This window comes from Notolabrus celidotus, chromosome 14, assembly GCF_009762535.1.
Source record: "Notolabrus celidotus isolate fNotCel1 chromosome 14, fNotCel1.pri, whole genome shotgun sequence".
Lineage (NCBI taxonomy): Eukaryota > Metazoa > Chordata > Actinopteri > Labriformes > Labridae > Notolabrus > Notolabrus celidotus.
Genome location: NC_048285.1, coordinates 13,003,238 through 13,022,927, shown reverse-complemented (window position 1 = coordinate 13,022,927; position 19,690 = coordinate 13,003,238). Strand labels below are relative to the sequence as shown.

General features: G+C 40.4%; 1 protein-coding gene across 1 annotated transcript in view; it reads left to right on the top strand.

The window, feature by feature from the left end:
* grm5b (glutamate receptor, metabotropic 5b) overlaps positions 1-19,690 on the top strand; it is a 57,241-nt gene that overhangs the window by 5,417 nt on the left and 32,134 nt on the right. Inside the window, exons 4-5 of the mRNA XM_034700301.1 lie at positions 6,197-6,271; positions 6,642-6,816. Coding sequence (XP_034556192.1) covers positions 6,197-6,271; positions 6,642-6,816 — 250 coding nt within the window. The remainder of the gene's footprint in view (positions 1-6,196; positions 6,272-6,641; positions 6,817-19,690) is intronic.

Here is a 19,690-nt window from a genome sequence, read left to right as displayed (position 1 = left end):
CATTCCACTCGGTGTTCAGTTCAATTCAATTTAGCTCAATTGGCTTTATTGACATGAAATTTGACATGTGTCAACTGGGCACGCTCCTACAGAAATTGATCAGCCTCTCAATAACTCAAGATGTCATCCTCCTCTCCACCTCTTCCTATTTGCTGCCTCCTTTCCTTTCTCACTTTCTCTCATTTCTTTCTAACCACTATTTCTCCTTTATTGCCTCTTTTGACACCACCGATTTTCTCTCCCCATCCACCTCGTCTGTTATCTCTTTCCCCGTCACCCCTCTCTCTGTCTGCATCTGGAGGATGACATGCTCTGTGCCTGTTTAACTAGCATGGTGTCTGCAGAACTGAGGAAGACGGAAAGTGGGATGATTCAGAGGGAAGTGTCGAGAAAGGAATAATGAATTGGGGGGAAGAGATTGACAGAATCTGCTCACATTTTTCCTGTCGTCTCTGGCAGCGGTGCCTAAGGGGGAAGATTCAATGTGGGTCATGGGCCAGTTTCTGATAGGTCCCTGTATAACAAGAGCTGTTTTGTGTTTTAATGAGCCTAGGTTGTAGGACCATGTCTCCTTAGATTGGCCCGGACTCAAATTTAAAAAGTCATATTCTAGGAGTAACAGCTAATGCTAAAATAGATAGATGGCTCCTGCTGCCAGGGATCTATCCTTTGTAATAATGAGGGAGTATTAAACAGAGATTTCCTATTGGCACATTTAGGTACTTAACAAGGAGTAGTGTCAGCTGTTATCATGGTGTGATTGGTTATTCAGTCTTAAAGCATAGGTCTTAAGTTAACCCATGTTGCAAATTCAGGCATAGGTTACTGAAAGTGACTGTGCTGAAATTTCTGCTTGCCTGTATGAAGACAAGATGAAGAGACATTTCTTGGGAAATAAAACAAAGTTAAAGAAGAGTTGTTTTGAAAACCACAGGAGAAGAGGAATACCATGGTTATAGTTACAAAAATGTTGGCATGCATCTAGTCTGTTGTGTGCAGCTATTATGAAGACAGAGTCGTAGGCTAACAGACAAAGGCAGAGTATCTTAAACATGAAAAAAATCAAATGCCCTGGCAGCAGCAGTCATCTATCTATTTTAGCGTAAGTGTTAACAATGCTAGCCATGTATGGTGAACCTCAGAGTCTTGTAACAAAACTCATTCCAATTTTGTACTAAGCTACTAACTGAAATAGGACCTCTGTGGTGTTAAGTGCACAGCATAGACTGGATAAATGATGGACGTTATATCGGTGCTATCACCCATCTGTCCATGAGCACGGATTTGAAGCCAATCGTCGGCAGGAGCCATATTGGAAATGCTAAACTCAACTGAACCGCTGTCGAGCTAGTGAGAGGTAAATAGGCGGGCTTTGAGCCTCCAAGCCAACAGCTACAGCCTCTCATAATGGAAAACTCGTAATCTTAATATATTCAAAATATCCGCGTTATGAAAAAATACACCCCCCATGCAGTGTGTGCCGATTGATAAATTAGCTATCTAGACTACACTCGTTTTTTGTACCAGGCTGTAAACATGTTTATTTCTGCTGTAAAGATCAGCTTGTTTGAATGGGTGTTTATGTGGTTTCTGGTACCAGAGCCAGCCTCAAGCAGACACTCGATGAATTGCAGTTTATCGCACTTCCGCATGGGCTTCATATTTTGAGACTGCAGGTAGTTTCTTGGTCCACAGCCATAAATCAAACTAATCTTTGGGGATAAATATGTTTTAATAAACTATATATGGGATTTAAACTACAACCTTGTGGATCTTAAACCAGCTCTGGTAAGGCTTTTGAGGTTGAATGACTGACAAAATTTGTTCATGACTTCTTGTCAGAGTTTCTTTGGCGCTTGAACTCTAATGGGGGGTAGGGTGATCGAAGGGTGCCTGCCCCGAGCGGCAGCAAAACCTATCCCCCACATTGAGCTCGGACACTGGTGGTGGAGGTGTTGTCGATGAAGATGTCTGTTGACGACATGAAGGAGCTGATTGAAACTTTGAAGACTTGGTGGTAATGATGAGATAGTTGGTGAAGTCGTTTAGGGCTGATGATGCAGAAGGACTGCGAAGACTGAGCGGGGATGGCGAGATTGCTGACGACGTCGTCTACGGCTGATGAAGCTGTGAAATCTGGGCAGTGTCAATCATTGTTGTTCCTGCCTTTATACAAAGACGCTTAAGTTTCTTTCTACATGAAGCTCCAGAGGAAATTTTATATTTATAGTATATTCTAGCTTTTTTAAGTCAAGCTGGAAACAGCCAATGGATTTATTGATTTAAAGAAAATATATTTGTAGGTTGTCTGCTTCTCTGATTGTCAATTCATTATTAATGTAACTTTTTTTACCATGAAAGGACAAGCATTGCCCTTGCCCCAGCTCATCAGTTGTGGTTTCATTTCATGTTTTTTTGATGGAAAAACCTTAGAGAACTGGGATTGGTGGTTTTCAGTGTTACACTCAGAGCTTCTCAGTCTCTTCATGTCTGAGTGCTAACAAATGTTATGTCAGTTAGTGTTCTGCTTCAGCCATGTTGTTCTGGTACCTTGTTTAACTCTGTGTTTGACACATTACGAGTGTTAGTGAGCGTCTGCCCAAGGGTATTCCTTTATTTGACAGTTAGCTGCACATTGTTTTAGCACCTCAGATGATGTATGGGGTAGTGGTGGCATTCATAGGGAGTGAGGAGAGCTAGGAGAAAATGTATTAAGGAGCATAATAAGGAGGGAAATGAAAGGTGGATGCCATTCATTTCCTAATGTTTATGACTTAACTGTTGTGGGAGAGCTGAGAATGGAGAGAATTAGGGTTAAAAAGAGAGAAAGAGGAGGACAGGAAGGGAACATGTAATTGCATGTATTAGACCTGATAAGAGTGACAAGAGGGTGAGGGTGGTAATTGAGAAGGATGGAGGAATGTGAGTAGGAGAGAGGAAGAGATGGAAACGATAGTGGTGGGGGATGCAGAACCAATCTGCTCTGTATGTTAAACGTTACTGCGATACTGCTGCTAAGAGAGCTGGGATTTAAGATGCAAGGAGCTGGGGGGGGGGGGGGGGGGGTGGGGGGTGGGGGGGGTGGATGAGAAGGACCATCACAGAGGGCCAGCAGAGGACCCTTCAGCTTTGCATTTGATTGCATGGGTTAAAGCGTTGCATCATGCTGAATGAGGAGGGGAGATCAAAGCAGAGGAGGGCAGCGGGGGGCATTAATGTGAGGAGCACAGGGAATTTTGTTTTAAGCTTTTTCCCCAAATTTTACTGTAAGCTGTTTTTGTTCGTGTTGTTTATATTCGAGATTATAATTTTAAATACAGGGATTAAAGAGAAACACAGTGTTGTAAAAGAGGTAGAACGGACAAAGGGCTGATGGAATAGAAATAAAACAGAGAATGTGGCATCTGTTTACTGTTGGTCAAACTTGCTTTTGTTTTGAAGTCGGAAGTGACAAAGCAAAGATTCCCATCCAGGGGTTGACATGATGCTAAATTGGCTTTTCAAGATCGCTGGCCCCTCCATCGACTTTCGATTTCATACCTCATTCTGACTGATGAGGGGTGAAATGCCCAGAGAATATCTATCATTATGCTCTTTCTGCTTGCCTATCATTATCAGCAGGTTTATGATGATTGTCTTTTCTTTACGTGTTGACTTTGGCCTGGAACCGGAGGTTTTAAAAACACACTAGTTTGAGAGAAAACCTGCGATACAGTCAGTGTCCGAGTGTGCACCTCCAGTGTAGTGAAAACGCTTGCGGAGTGACAGCAGTGAAGCTGCCAGCGGCGGTTCCTTTCAACTGTGACACATGGGCGTGTGCAGTTGTTATGAAATGTGATGCTGTAGCAGTAATTAACAAGATGACTAGAATCCCCGACAACGACCCAGCATCACAGGAAAACAATGTGAAAGTATGTGACATGATCTAAAAAGCAGCATGGTCTCTGAAGACAGTATTTCAAACATGCAATCAGCTGGCCTGGACTCTGTCAATCAAGCATCCGGAACATTAGGTCAAGTTATAATGTCACGCCCTGTCATCCAATCTTAGAAGGCAGCTTGAAGCAGTTGGTCTGTATATGAGGTGCTATTCTCCAGGAGGAGTTCACGGCTATATTGCAGTCGTATGAAGGAGAGCTTTGGGCAGGACAGGTGTTGGTGTGTAAGAAGTAATAATCAAAACAAAAAAATAAAGGTTTCACCCATGAGACAACACAGTGAGGGGGGATGATATGCATTATTGAGGCAGTGCAGAGTAGGTGGGTGAATTTAATAAAGCAGGGTGGCAAAACTGAAGAACAGAAATGAACTGGAGGAACTGAATATTGAGGGAATTCTCTTTTGTCTGGCTTTGAAGGCGGTAATCTTCTAGAGGGTGAAAGGATTCTGCTCATTACTCTGCTTTTTGTTAATGTTTACTGTTTGTCATCACAACCGTAATTGTGCCAAGTTAATAAGAAATGATTGATACCCATGAGTATGACGATACTATGTTTTGTGATACTATCAAATTTAACGTATACTCTCAGTTTTAAATGTATTGGTAATATGCAAAGATTTGTACATTGCACCGCAGTGTCATCCTCCATATAACACTCAGTGTAAACAGAGACAGGGAGGAGAGAGCTCATGTTACTAGCATTGACACAGAGAACACAGGCCTTGAAACACAGTGGTGATCCATAAATCATCTTGCTTGCAATATGTCAAGATGTACTTGTATACATTTAGTTTTGCTGGAGACTTGCCAAAACACAGCTCTTAAAGTGACTTTATCGGGATACCTTCTTGTCTATGTGTCTTCAATGTGTACTCTTTCCATTGTTGCGTAGTCAAGTTAATTTGTGGTGTAGTAGTGAGGAGGAGAGGATGGACTCACATCTATTTTGTTAGCAATAGCCTAGAGTGGAACTCAAACTGATGAATGTGTGTAAGTGGGTTTTTTGGTGAGTTTGAGCACAAGTGTGTATTTGTGTTAGTGTTTGTGTGCTAGTAATGTAAAGCAGCACTGAGAGCCTCCGTGTGCGTTTGAAACAGAGCGATGAAGGAACACACGACAGGCTCACCAAGCAGCAGACAGTCTGCAGACGTCTCACACATAAATCCCTGATGAGACCAGAGCGAAGTAGGTTACAAGCTTTATCGATTTTGATGATGGTAACAGTATGAATGTGTGTACGAGTGTGTGTGTGTGTGTGTGTGTGTGTCTACAGGGGGAAGGATAGTCTGTGCCATCTGTCTCCCAATCCTCTCACTGAGACACTAATTACAGGACTTTACACTTTGCTCCACCACACTCATCATTGGCCTGACTACACACGCTCACACACACTGAGATGTAGCAGTGGTCAGGGGTTGTGAGACTTCTTCTACTTTAAGTGTGCATTTCCCCTCCCTCTCTTGTCCCTCTTTTTTCTGTGTGCTCCTCTCTCCTGTAAAGGTGCACCAAATCTCTCTCTTATCCCTTATCCCTTTCCTTTTCACATGAAATGTTCTGTCACCTCTTCTCCTTTGACCTCTTCTTTTTTCTCATCACTTGAAGCAGAGTCCGGATCAATGATGCCTAATTAGACCTCATTCTATTGTTGGTAACACCATCAGTACTAAGGAGGGAACATTAGAAGACACGGCAACCTCATGGAGGGTAAAAGGAGGGGAAAACTGGTAAAAAACTGTGAGAAGGAGAGGTCTTTGATCTTTTCTTCAATCAACACACAGAAGGGGAAGAGATAAAAGGGAGAGGAAGGGAAATTAAAGAGGGGAATCCTATCATGTTCTTTGCCAGTGTGTACAACCCTTCATTAGCATAAATTCCAGGTCACCCACTTTCTCTGGCAAAGAAATGGGTGCCACAGTGGGGAGACGCTTTTTCTGACATAAATTTGAGCATTTATGAGTCGTGCTGTAGCAACTGATTTACTGCATCGGGCATTCTTGTGAAAATAAGAGGGGGCAGGTCTTCATTTGTGTTTTCATTTTGATAGGAAAGAATTAGGAGATCTGAGATGAAGCATTTATTTTGTATCTGAACATATCATGTATAAATTGAATCGAGTTCCTTATAATTACGTGCCACTTCATTTTTATCTATTTGTACTCACATCCATCCATGTTTCTACGATTTCCTCAAAGCTAAGCAAGCCATTTTAAAAGCAAAAATGAATTAATGATGTCTCCCCATCCTTATCTTTTTCAGGCAACTATGGTGAAAGTGGGATGGAAGCGTTCAAGGACATGGCGGCCAAGGAAGGCATCTGTATCGCCCACTCTGGTAAGAGGTTCAGTTCAAGACAGCAACATTGAAATAAGTGACATTAATCTCAACAGCAATAAGCTATGCACAGATTAAATTATCCTTCACATTTCATTTCATAACATGAACTTAGTCAGCTGTCGTCTGAGCCTGCAGACATTCATTAAACAGGAACACATACTTTACAATAGCTTGTTGTTTTATTACCTTGGGACGACTTATGTTTCACACTCGCGGTGTGGGGTGGTTAACACCTAAGCATAACTAACATATGAATTGAAGAAACTCTGGCATACAAAAAAACAATTGAAACTCAACACTACACAACAAAGGAACAAAGATAACAGAGACCAGGCACTCCATGTTTGTCTAACATGTTTTCTTACAGGCAAAATCTGGAGCAACGCTGGAGAGCAGAGCTTTGACCGGCTGCTGGAGAGACTGCGGGCCCACCTGCCCAAGGCCAGAGTGGTGGCCTGCTTCTGTGAGGGTATGACTGTCCGCAACATCCTCATGGCCATGAGACGCCAGGGACTAGTAGGAGAGTTCCTGCTCATCGGCAGGTCAGTGGAGACATAAATTCATGTTTGACTGCATGATGTTGAGCGGTGCTTTAATGCCTCACATAAGGGACACAGTGTTTACTCCAGAAAATTACACAACTACTGAAATAGTGAAGTATAGACGTATCATCGGGCTCTTTTTTCTTCTGTTTACACGAGATCTATTCACGTTATGGCATTTCAGTGAGATGGGATCAGTGAGAACAGTAAAGATTGTTTTTCTTACTAGTGTGCTGCACATTAACGAGCGAGGCAGCTGTACTCAAACTGCATGATACATTGGGGATTTCAGCCACTGGATGTTTTTGAGGGCAGATGGAGAAGCAGAGCTTTATCTCTAGCACTACAAAATATTCCTCTTACAGGAGCCGTTGGTTATAAACACAGAGCAATTCACAGTTCAAAGAATTTCAAGCAAATTATCTGCATGAAATGAGCATTCAGCTGGTGATTGCTAATCTTCAAGTAACTTAAACGTAGTGTGCGACGGTGCTGCTTGCATTCCCACACACATTTTTAGAAAACTGTGACTGTTGTTTTCTGCAGTTGTTTGGTTTTGGCAGTGCGTTCTGTGGCTGGTAATTCATTTTGAATCAATTACAGTGAAAGGTTTTTCAAAGTCTTCGTATCACAATTACAGTGAGACCTTCTGCATAGTAACAGATAGCACAATCAGCTGTACTGCAGGACTGTTTTGGCCTTTCTACATTCATAAGAACACACACATGCACACATGCATGCTGTTTCAACCTTGGAGATGTTTTTCACATTCAGCTTTGTTCTGCCTTAGGTTGATTCCTCCCACAAATCACATGCAAAAATAACCATCCTGGCAGTTTGTATCTACATCTGTACATGTGTACATGTGTTTGTTTCCAAGTGTGTATGTGGAATTGATTCATTATTATTGTTTTTTGTTGCCATGAGAACTGGGGAATAAATATGAGATGAACAATGATAAAAGCATGTATGCCAGCTATTATATAAAGAACAAAACAGACATCAGATAGATTTGAAACGTTGTCATGTGACCATTGAATGCCACTTATGTGTTTCTGTTTTACTCTTCCCACAGTGATCTGTGCCGTGTTACTCAATTGTAGCCAGTGTCAGTGTTGTTATCATCGCCACCATGATCCTCATTATCACCATGCTCATCCTCTCATAACCATCTTCATCTTCATCTCATCATCATCGTGCTGAGAGTCAGGTAAAGTAAAGTATAACCTATTATGCTTTTAAAATCAAGACAGAGGTTAAATCACAGAAGAGTGACATGGATGTAGAAGCCTAAGTAAAACGTTGATATCATGTCATGGGTTACACAGTTTCTCATTATATATATTTATAATACAGAGGTTTTGATTGATAGTGTCGATTTAGATAATATTACACAGCAACACATCTTTTTAGAGTGCTTGCCTGAGGCTACAACACAGAGGAAAAGCCCACAACTGTGCTCTCCCCTCTGCTAACAATTACTATGAATTCTGCCTTTAAGCGACATACTTAACCTCCAGCTGGTCCAGTGGAGCTGCTCAATAGTTACCACAAGAAATAAATGGAAGCCTCCAAATGGGAATATGAGAAACAGATAAAAGTCAGACTGGAAAGATAAACAAATCATCATCTGTAGTGAGAGTAAAAGGGTCTCAAAACTGTCAGTCACCACAGCAGAAACCTGGGGTTCGTTTTGCAATAGAGATGGCTGTGAAACAGAGAGATGCTGTGTATAACATAAACACTTTTCAGAGTAAGTTAATGATTCTTATCCTCATCGCTTGTTCCTGAATGTCATTGGGGGGAAGGGGATCATGGGGAAAAAAAGAAGCAGCTGGACAACACATGGTTTCGTAACTACTCCCCAGGACAACAGTAAAATTAGCGGTGACAGCAACTGCAGGTCAAAGGGAATAGGACGTTTCCAATAGGAGAAGAAAAGTGAAAACATTGATTGATAATTAAACCAAACTGAAACATTTACAAAAAGATTAGAACAATAATTTAATGAAATCCTGTAATGTTGCTGTAATAACCTTCTTTTAAATTAAAACAGCTTATCACAACAGCTGTTTATAATGATTCATCTTCATCATAACAAATCAGTAGAAGTCCCTCTCCTTCACTTAATACTGTGTGGTCATTTGTCACATTCAAATATCTTCAACTAAGTGAGAAAGCATTCAAATCCACTAACGCGCTCAAATCATTTAGCTCTCCAATTATGTAAAAAAAGTAGTTTTGTTATGCTGAAGATCTCAATGGTGTGTTAAATGGATATTTTTTTTGCTGCATATCTCGCCGTCCTCTGCCAGTCAGTTTTGATTAAAAAGCTTAATTGAATATCAGCCTTCCTTAGCATCAGTACCATTACCGCACTGTAGTTGTAAATTGGTGACGGTCACGGGTCAGTGTCTCTCTCACTGGAGGTCTGTACAAGGAAGTTGTGATTAGCTCAGCTGGTCAGACACTGGTCTTACATGAGGATAATTACATTACCAGAAGAGCATACAAATGATTATTCAGTTATCTTGTGTGGATCTCTTCAGTCTTTAATAGAGTATCATGCCTTCTCCAGATCCCCAGATTTCCTTTTCTTATTGTTGAGATAAGCCATGTGTGTGACCTAAGTGTTTCTAGCTTTTGATTTGTTATGTCCTTCTTCTAGAAATAATCCTAAAACCTGCATTAGGTCCTTGGGCTAACTACCACATCACATAAAACTATGTCAGTCTCAAACACACACACACACACACACACACACACACACACACACACACACACACACACACACACACACACACACACACACACACACACACACACACACACACACACACACACACATAGTCTGGATTCGGAGCCGGAGTGTATTGATTGCTTCTGTCCTATAATTCCTCATGGTGCCAGCAGGCTACAGACCCATTAATGAATAGCCGGGCTGAGATAAATATCTATAGCCTCCTGGGACACACTAACACACCCCACACTTACACATCTACACATCTATGCATACACACTTAACTACCAGAACGAATCCAAGTGCTCCTGTGTCATTAATTTTTCTCTAAATCATCTTAATAACCTCTTTTTCCATCTCCAACTGAAACTCCTCTGTTGAATCAGGACTTATCAATGACAGACTCAAATAATTCTGTTTCTGCAGCCACTTGTAAAATGTTACAGTCCCTCCTTCAATATTTTGAAGCCATTCATTAGAGCCCTTCCCATAAATGCATATTGTGTTTGTAGTAAATGGGCTGATGCACTGCCTCTCCTTGCTATCAATTTCAATCCAGACAATGCAGGGCAGCCAGTGGTAATAGCTTTGACTTATACAGCTGACTTCACAGCAACAACATCTCTGTATTTAATGGTCAGCCATTATAGTTTGAAAAATGTTTCCATCACAAGCAATGTCTGCCTAATATGTCGGACTGTAAACTCCTTAAATGATCATTATTATTAATGGCTGTTTTTTTAAGCTGACAAAGACTTCAGGGAAACATTCTCTGTTTTGAGAAGGAAACTCCAGCTGCAAGAAAAAAAGATAAACATGAGTCAGAAGATAAAAGTATAAAATTTAAAACGAAACAATAAGTTTTAACCAATGGAGCCAAGATTTCAACCTTCAGTTAAAGAAGTTAAGTTTTGTTGAGCCAATATGTAACCAAGGCTTATTTTTGTGATGTCATTCAAAGGCTTGTGCTCTGACTGTGCTAGAAAAAATGACTACACTGGTGAATGAATGGAAAGAGAATAGTTTGAATCAAAAGTAAAAAAACAGACTCTCTGGAGATCATCCAGCACAAGTCTGCACCCCCTCTGCCTGCTGTTGCCATGGAAATATCCCCTACCATATTTGGATGAATTCAGCACAGCAGCTGTGGTGAAATGTGGCGCATGCGCACGTGTTTATGTGAATGGCTGTGTGCATGCGTGGGAGCATTTATGTCTGTGCGTGTGACTGCCAGGGAATCTGTACCATATCTGGAATTTTTATGTCATTTTTAGTGTCAATTAAAACCATCCAATGGTGTAAGAGGACGGGATTATTGATGATGCTAATGGCCATTCCGGTGAAATGCAGCTCTCTCATCCCATAACTCTCTTTTCTTGTCATGTTTCTCATTGCCCTTCATTATTATACACTTTTTCCTCCTTATCAGCTATGTCCTTTACCATTTTCCCCGTATTTTTTGTGACGTTATCTCATCCTCTCACTTTCAGCCAGTGTCAAGCTGCTTGCATTTTGTCCGCTGGCAAAAGTGTGATGCATGAGAACAGAGACCCTGAACTGATCGTTTAACACAGTTCAAACCCCTGCAGTGTCCCACTTCACACCGCAGCTGTCTGTTAAGGCTGCACTTTCTTGTGAATTCAAATTGAAAGAGTTGGAAACAGAGAGGTTAAGTAGCATCTCATGGCAAAACATCTGAGCGACTCAGGATGTCTCGTAGCTGCACGCCTTTAAAATTGATTTTCAGTGGTTTGTACACCTGCATCGTAGTGAGCAGAGATCAAAGACATGTTGAAGGCAGAGAAGAGGGAACAGAGTGGGGAGGGGCAGGAAAGCTGTAGAAAAGCGAGGAACAGGAAGGTTGGTGGAAGATGATCGAAAAGAGCAGAGATTAGCTGTAGAGGGCAGACAGAACAGGAAGAGAGTGTGTGTTTGAGTTTGTATGTGTGTGTGGGGGGCATGCAGGTATCAGTGTAAGAAAATATTTCAGGTCAGACAAAAAAGTAAATCCCATTTTAGAAGAGAAATTTACAAGTCACTGCTGAGTTTGGGACATATCTTCACTTGCAAACACACATTAACACATAGAGGTGCTGTACACACTCACATGAACTGTAAATGTCAGTGTTGTAGTTGAGTCACCAAACCTTGAGTGCGGAGTCCTCAGTGTTCAAGTTTGAGTCAACAAAGGAGAATCCAAGTGGAGTCCGAGTCGAGACCCTATCTTCTGAGTCTGAGTCTCAGTCGAGTCCTCATCATGAAAATCGTTATTTATTATAAGGACAACCACTGTTTCACTCCAACTAATCACTGTATGTACCTGGACTGACTGTGTCCAACCTTTTGGATATGTAGAAAACACATTTCATTGATAAATATTAGATTCAGACTCATCCTGTCAGAGTGTCTGGAGATTTCAATTACAGTGTGCATAAATGTACATCATGGCTCTCTTAATTGGTAAACACATGCCCTGATACTGCTGCGGTGGGATTGCTGCAGGGGTCTAATAGACTCAAAAATACCTGAAGCCACCCTGCTTTAAATCAGAATATTAACTTACTATTCATCTTGGACCCAGTAGTTGAGTCAGATTAGTTGCCAACATGTTGATAGCTTGCAAAAAGCAACATAATCAACACTTTATGTAAGCTGACTTTAGCATCTCTCTTATTTTTGTTGTTGCATCCTGCACAGATGCTCGTAAATGTTTAGGCTGTCTCTGTCGCCTCCTTGATGGTTCTGCACAGCTCTTGCTTGCAGTAACTGTAAAATCTTTGAAAGCATAAAGCACAATTACTGAACAAGAGGGCACATGCATGTGCATTCAGGCGAACACATGTATCAGCCCTTGCTCAAAACTGAATACATTTTCAGGACCCGAAATGAAAAATAACGAAAACAACAAAACAGTCTTAAACACTAAATAAGTCTGATTCCTGCTCTTTATCTTTCAAGTCTTGCAGTCAATGCTTCAGTCACAGTCCAAGTCAGAGTCATCAGTGCTGAAGTTGAAGTTGCATCATGTGTCAAGTCTTGAAAATTGAGTCTCAAGTTCTGATTTCGGGACTCATGTCTTGATTTATTACTATCTTAGACTCGAGTCAGACTCTTTTACTACAACACTGGTACATACACACACAAACCAAGTCTGTTCCTGGTTGTGAATTAACATGGGGTTGTGATATGTTTCCCAGTTCCATGTTAATTAACCCTTAATTAAAACAAGAAATGCTTCGTGTCATTTAATTGGCAAAATGATGGAAATTAATTCTGCTCCGTCTTTTAGCTTTGCAATGAAAGGCAGCAGGTAATTAAACACAAGGGAGTATAGAGGGAAGTATGATGGATGGATGAAAGGGAGGGAGAGAAAGAGGGGGCATGTGAGACTAAGAAATTTTTTTATATCATTTGTATAAGTACATGTGTGTGATAATACACTACAAGTGTACATTTGCCCGAACACCAGTGCATTTTACTTTACTTCAAGAGAGGGAGGGGAAATGAGACATATTGACAGTGTGTGTTTTAGTCTCGTAAGTGATTGATTGCTCTACAGTGTGCTCTCCAATGTAAACATAATGAAATCAATAGATGGTCTACAGCTCTTGGTTTCTGTGCAGGGGCTGAACACACAGACATGCATGCTCACATGTGCAAGTTTTTTATTAATCTGTACAAATGGCTTTGAAGTTGGTTTGAGAAGTTAACGTGGCAGAACCTGAGTCGATGAATCTTATTCCTAACAGTCTGGACAACAGCCCTTAGCTTTGGGACTGTTTGGGTTTTCAGGCTATGCTTGAGTGGATGGAACTGCTTTTTCTTGCTCTTTTCTACCCTTCACTTTCTGAAGATATGTAGATTTTGTGCAATCAATGAGCAAATGCTTATCAACATTTCAAATGTGGCATCTGTCTTTGATTTTCAGAGAAGTTACGTTTTTTTTTTAAATACTGGTGATTAATCTGTAGAAAGCCAAAGTCCTGATGTTATCCCATCTTAGCCACAGTTGTACTCTGTTCTGTAACTCAAGCGATCTCTTAAACTTTTACTGTCTCAGGAAACTAAGAAGCTGTTTCTCCCACAACTCACAACCTTTGTTGATCATTGACTTTTACTTTAATATCACTGAGGGCTTACGGGAAATGGTGAAATGAAAGAGAACAGTGATATTGGATTGTTTTTATACTATCCTGACACAGTTAGTAGCAGTTTTTTATTCATCTCCAGACTTTAATTTTCATACCTTTCCTTAAGAATTTCTCACTTCTGAAGTGTTACCTGTCTACCAAACACCTGCACATGAAGACTAATGTGCAGTCTGTTTAGTCTGTGTCCTGCTTAAAACCATACAGACCATTTCTAACTGCACAATGTGTCATCGTCAGTATCGATTATTTGCATTTATGTTGCCTTTTCTAAACACACAAACACACACCTACGCACGCACGCACGCACGCACGCACGCACGCACGCACGCACGCACGCACGCACGCACGCACGCACGCACGCACGCACGCACGCACGCATACATTTTTCTGATGATTCAGGGACACTGAAAACTCTAGTTTTGGTTTAAAGTGGCAGTCAAATTGGACACCATGTATCTCAACACTTCTCAAACCTGAGGCCCATTAATGATCCGCCATATATGAAACTTTATTGACACAATTATGAATGCAACAAGTTTATCTTACTAATATATTCCTACTCTCTCAAACGTTAATTCTCTTCATGTTAAAATTGGATAGAAGAAATAACTGGTTATGAATAGATAATGTTTCAGTGATACTGATATTAGGTTATATGACATTTTTTGTCAAATGGTGAATTGGAAAATAAGTTGGATATGAAAGCTGGAAGTGATTTACTCTGTGATTTTGATTTTAATAAAATTAAGCTCACTATTTCGTTCTTAACTCTCAGGCCAAACACAGTCCAACTTATCACATACTGACTCTTTAAAAAGACATGTATGTTTATGATCTTCAGAGGTGTCTTTGCTCCGTTATTAAATTCCGGTGAAGTCCACTGCCCTGCAGAGTCCAATCAGTGAGTGGTATTTGATGAGGGGCGTGTTTGTCAGTTAAAAGAAGAAGGCTGCTGTCATGTATCTTCTCCCATCGCTTCTCCAAGTTCCCTCCTCTTTCTTTGATCCTCAGTCCTCCGAGCAGTAATACAGGCTTTGGGATGCTCCTTAACATGGCAGGTCTGTAACTACTATTGGTTTGGCCGACGACAAGGACAGAGGAAACATAATTTTAGAGCACTGAAATGCAGCTTTGGTCTTTTGTGCCATTTTTCATGTGGTCTGTTCAAACAAACTCAAACTTCTGCCACTCTTGATGTGTTCACAAACTATGGATGTGTGAATGCCAAGTATCATTGTCAACCACATAAATGTAGCCTAAAGTCATAAGACATATCTTAATAAAATGCTGAACAAAACTCTATATCTCTGACATTATGGGAAACATTCACTTTTGCTTTCTTGTGACAGTGAAGGAGCTATCACCTTTCAAGTGATGACAATATGTTTTTAGAAAAGTGCTGTTTGTCATTGCTATTGGCATTCTTTTGTTGACAAAAGAAGAAAGTTATAAAGCAGAGAGCCCTGGATGTCTTTCTTCCTTTGTGTCAAAAGCATCAACCACTTATCAAATAATTCTGTCAGTAGGTTTATATCTTCACATTATAAATCCCAATGAAAGCTTCCATGACTTTCATTTTTTGTCGTCAGATGAATGAAGTCCTCCAAGACAGCCGATCAAAAGAATGCTGAACTGAAACTACCCAAAATCAAAGAAAATGTTATTTAACTCACAGGTTTTCTGTCAGTAACTGTCAGTCTTTTGCACTTCTGTCTCTTCTACTCCTGTTCCTATCTTTGTGATATTTTACTTTTTTCCCGTCCTGTCATAACTTTTCAGTGTTTCCATTCTGGTGTCTTTGTTTAACTTGAGAGGGAGGTCTCCTCATGAATGTTTGAGAGGAAAGCCTCAGTGAATCCAGAACAACAGCTTCCCTGTTGCTCATAGGCCCCTGAAATACTATGCGCTTGAATACACAGGTGTTACTAAATCTTGCTTTTCAGTCTCATACAGCTGTATCCCACACTAATGTATTTGTTAACATGGTTAAATAACAGCTTTGTTATAATACTATAGCCTTATTTCTTTTGAATAAAAAGAAAAAAGCTTAAAACCAACTGAAATATTCCAAGACTTCCAAAAACACAGGTGGAGGAACATGCACACTTGGCACAATCAATAAATCTCCTTCTCAGTCCCACCATTTTGAAATGCATAAAAGAAGAGCTGATAACGGACTTTTTGACTGCAATTCTCCAAAACATTTTGCATTTTTATCTGTTTGTGCTAATGGTATGTGGTACATATTTTTTCCTGAGGTTTGCATGATTCTATAGGGCTGCACTCTATCAAACTGTAGTGATGAATTCTATGGAATCATACTTTATTGTAAATTACACTTTTAAAAGACATATTAGTGCTGCTGTGTAAGTTTTGCTGTTATTGTGTCCAGTCCCTCCATGTCGGTGTCTGCAGCATCAAAAACTTGTGGAATGTTAAACCCTGCATTGGCCGTGGAAAATTGGGGAGTAGGTTTTTGGCAACTGAATTTCAACCATTTGAATCCTTTAACTGACTGTACCAATGCTGAGGTACAAAGATTGATGTAATCACAGATAACCAATTGATGACAGTTACTTTGTTAAACTTTATTTTCATCCTCTGGGGTAAAGAAATTAAAGCGATCATATCCGTAGTACAGGTCAATATGATAATGTTGTATCTTGACCGCCCGTGATGTGTAGATGCAGAAGGACATTCGTGACACTGGCTTGCTTGCATAGTAATATGTTTATTACAAGAATCAAAACCAGTATCGAACAAGCACCGGGAATGCTTGGGAGAACAGCTCTGCAAATCTGCTGACTCTCAGAATGCTGTTGACCAGCACCTTTTATAGGTCTGCGAACCAATGACATAGCCTACTACCAAGCCCAAACTTATCTTAACATCCAGTTATTTATTGTACTCTCCTGGGCTCTGCTGGCCTAAGGGTCACAGGACTTGTCCATGCAAGCCACTAAACAGGAAGGGGGTCTCAATCTAATTTCCTTGAGAGTCTGGGACAGCATAGGTTTCTCCTTGACTTGTTTTACGTCAGTTACTTATTTCCTATCAGATACTTCAATAACTTAAAACTACAACAATTACTGAAACGCATTGGTAGTTTTTTATTCACTTGCAAGGACCACTCAACACAAGGATATAAGTTTGAACATTTAATGAGTTATTTGTGCGTTGTGTGGCCCAGCAGAAGGAGACTCAGGCTGGGGCTTCCCTCTCGGCGTTATCCTACCAGAGCTGATCTTGACCCAGGTTGTACTGGAAATAGACAAGGGCATATAAAAAGTGAACACAAGTTGAGAAGAACGGCATAAGGAAAAAGGTTAATTGAAGTAGAGTAAGGTGAGAGAAGCTGGGTTGTAGAATCACAGACAAACGGTTGGAGTAGGTTGGCTACATTTAGGAAAGCTTTTCAGGTGCTTGAGGGTGTGGTTTAGGCGTGGTCCTGCTCCCGAATTAAAGTTAACACCTTAACTTCATAAACTCCAATGCGGTACTTTTGTTTTGTGTTGATTATGGTGCCTCCTGTTGGACAGTACATTTTATTTCTTTGCTGATCCAGTCCTAAACATGTCTAATAAGCGTTTTTCCTAAAAAAAAATCATCCTCATTTCTTGAAACTGCTTAATGCATTACTCACTGTGTTTCTTTGTCATGAAAAATGCTAAAAGCTGCTCTTTCTGAAGCATGAGGGTTTTGTTTGCTTTTGAAGCTCACATAGAGGTATCAGTAATTTCAGTCATTTTCATAAGCAGATAAAAAACTACACACAGGAGATTGAGACAACCTTAAAATGATTGTTTATGTTGCATTTAATGGTGTTGCTTATATACTGCGTATAGATAAAGTATGAAGAATGAGAACTTAGAATTGACTGATGATTGCAGTCCCTTCTGGCTGCACAACCTTTTCTGTACACAACATGTGAGTGATCAAGAGTTTTCTTAAAATCAAATCATTTGATTGTTCTGTTACACATTCAGCTTCACATCTCCTTTCTCTTATATCCCTCTCTCCTTTCCCACTGTAAGAGTGAGGCTGATTAATGACTGTTAGCACTCTGCAGTTTGAGAGGAAGAAAGCATCGGCTGATTCAAGAACAAAAGAAGAATTCACAGGAATTTGTAATGCAGTTCCAGCTCTCAGGGTCTCTTGACAGGGAATTAAGAGGTTTTCCATATGTAGGGCAGACCTACAGGCATATACAATCACACACATGTACTCTTACCCTCTGCCAGCGTACAAATAGACATATTAATATACTTACGCAAACCTATGCAACAATATACACCTGAATAATGATGCACATTATGCTACCAGTATGTGCAGCATACCACAAAATATGCAGGTTCATAAGCCACACATGTAGACATGGGCTGACACACAAACACATCTACATACACATATTCATCCTCTTATTGCTCTCGCAGGGAATGGCCTCATCCTCTTACAGCACTCCAATGGGAAAAGTGCTGCGAATTAGAGGGGGTAGGAGGTGGAGACAGACAGACAGGCAGAAGAGACAGGGACACAGCAACAGTAGAAAAAGGAGGTTATCCAGAGTAAATATATGTCTGTGCTTGTGTGAGTGTCTGACTTTGTGTGTTGGTACAACAAACTGTGTTGTTTGTGCAGTTAGGCTGTTGGAAGTTCTCAGTTTGGCATTTTGCTGCTCATTTTCTGAGATTTACACTGTGGGATTAAACCGACTGTTACGTCAGTCAGCCTAGTGGCTCAGCAGACTCAAATATACACACAAGTAGTCACACACACACACACACACACACACACACACACACACACACACACACACACACACACACACACACACACACACACAAACACACACACAAACACACACACACACACACACACACACACACACACACACACACACACACACACATATACACAAACAGATGCACACAAAGTAAGCCTTTTACAGTGGTTGATATATTAATCACACAGGAATATAAAGGGTTCCCCTTGCTTTTCCTTTCATTTTGGGGATTTTTTTCTTATCTTCTTCACATTAATTAATTTTTCCTTTTCTTACACTGGTTCAAGATTAATCTATGACAACAACAATCTCATCAGGACAAAGATAACCTCTTAGGTTTGTTCTCAGTATACCTCATGCTCTCCCACCGTTTCCAATTTTATCCTTCATTTTCTCTATCTCTGCATTTAATCTTTAATCTGAAGCACCTTTTCCGCCTCTTTCTTTCTTGGAAATGCACTTGCTTCTCATCCATCACACATTTGAAAGGCTATCTATAATGAGTAGCCTCGCTGTCTCCTGTAATGTAAGGACATGGAAAGAATAGGCCCTCAATTTAGCTCAGACGCTGAACCAGGCGAAGGTAATTAAGAGAAATGTGAACTGTGATGATGGACTGAGATATGGCAGACCTCTCGGAGATGTGAATATACTGAAAATTAATGCTGCACTGTTTAGTCAGATACAACATATTGAAACTATAACTCTTAGTATATATTGAACTTTACTTTTTCTTACTGAGTTTTTTAAGTCAGCTGTTTCTCGAGCAAAACAGATGTTTGCACTGATTCATCAGGCATTTATTGAGTTGCCTAATGTGTTAATGAGTTACAGCAAGAAATGAGTCATCAGATTAGATTAGACGTTACCAGACAATATCTGATTCTTGCAAATAAACTGTCAGATGTTTGTTTTTAGTTGAGCAAAGTGCTTATTATTGTCTCAAAAGCCTTGTCACCATAGTCTGTGGCTGTTTTAATACTAACAAAACACAAAGTATGAAGATGTACAATATAACCAGTAGAAGAATGCATAAAATAGTCAAGACTCATGTCAATCTAACCACAAATTGCACTGAAGTACAAGAAGCACAAACACAAACTGCCTGAGTTAAATTAAGGAAATTGTACCTAAAGCAGCAGACACAATCTTCAAACGCCTCAGCAATCATCTGACGATGGTATGCACTCAAGGCGAGAC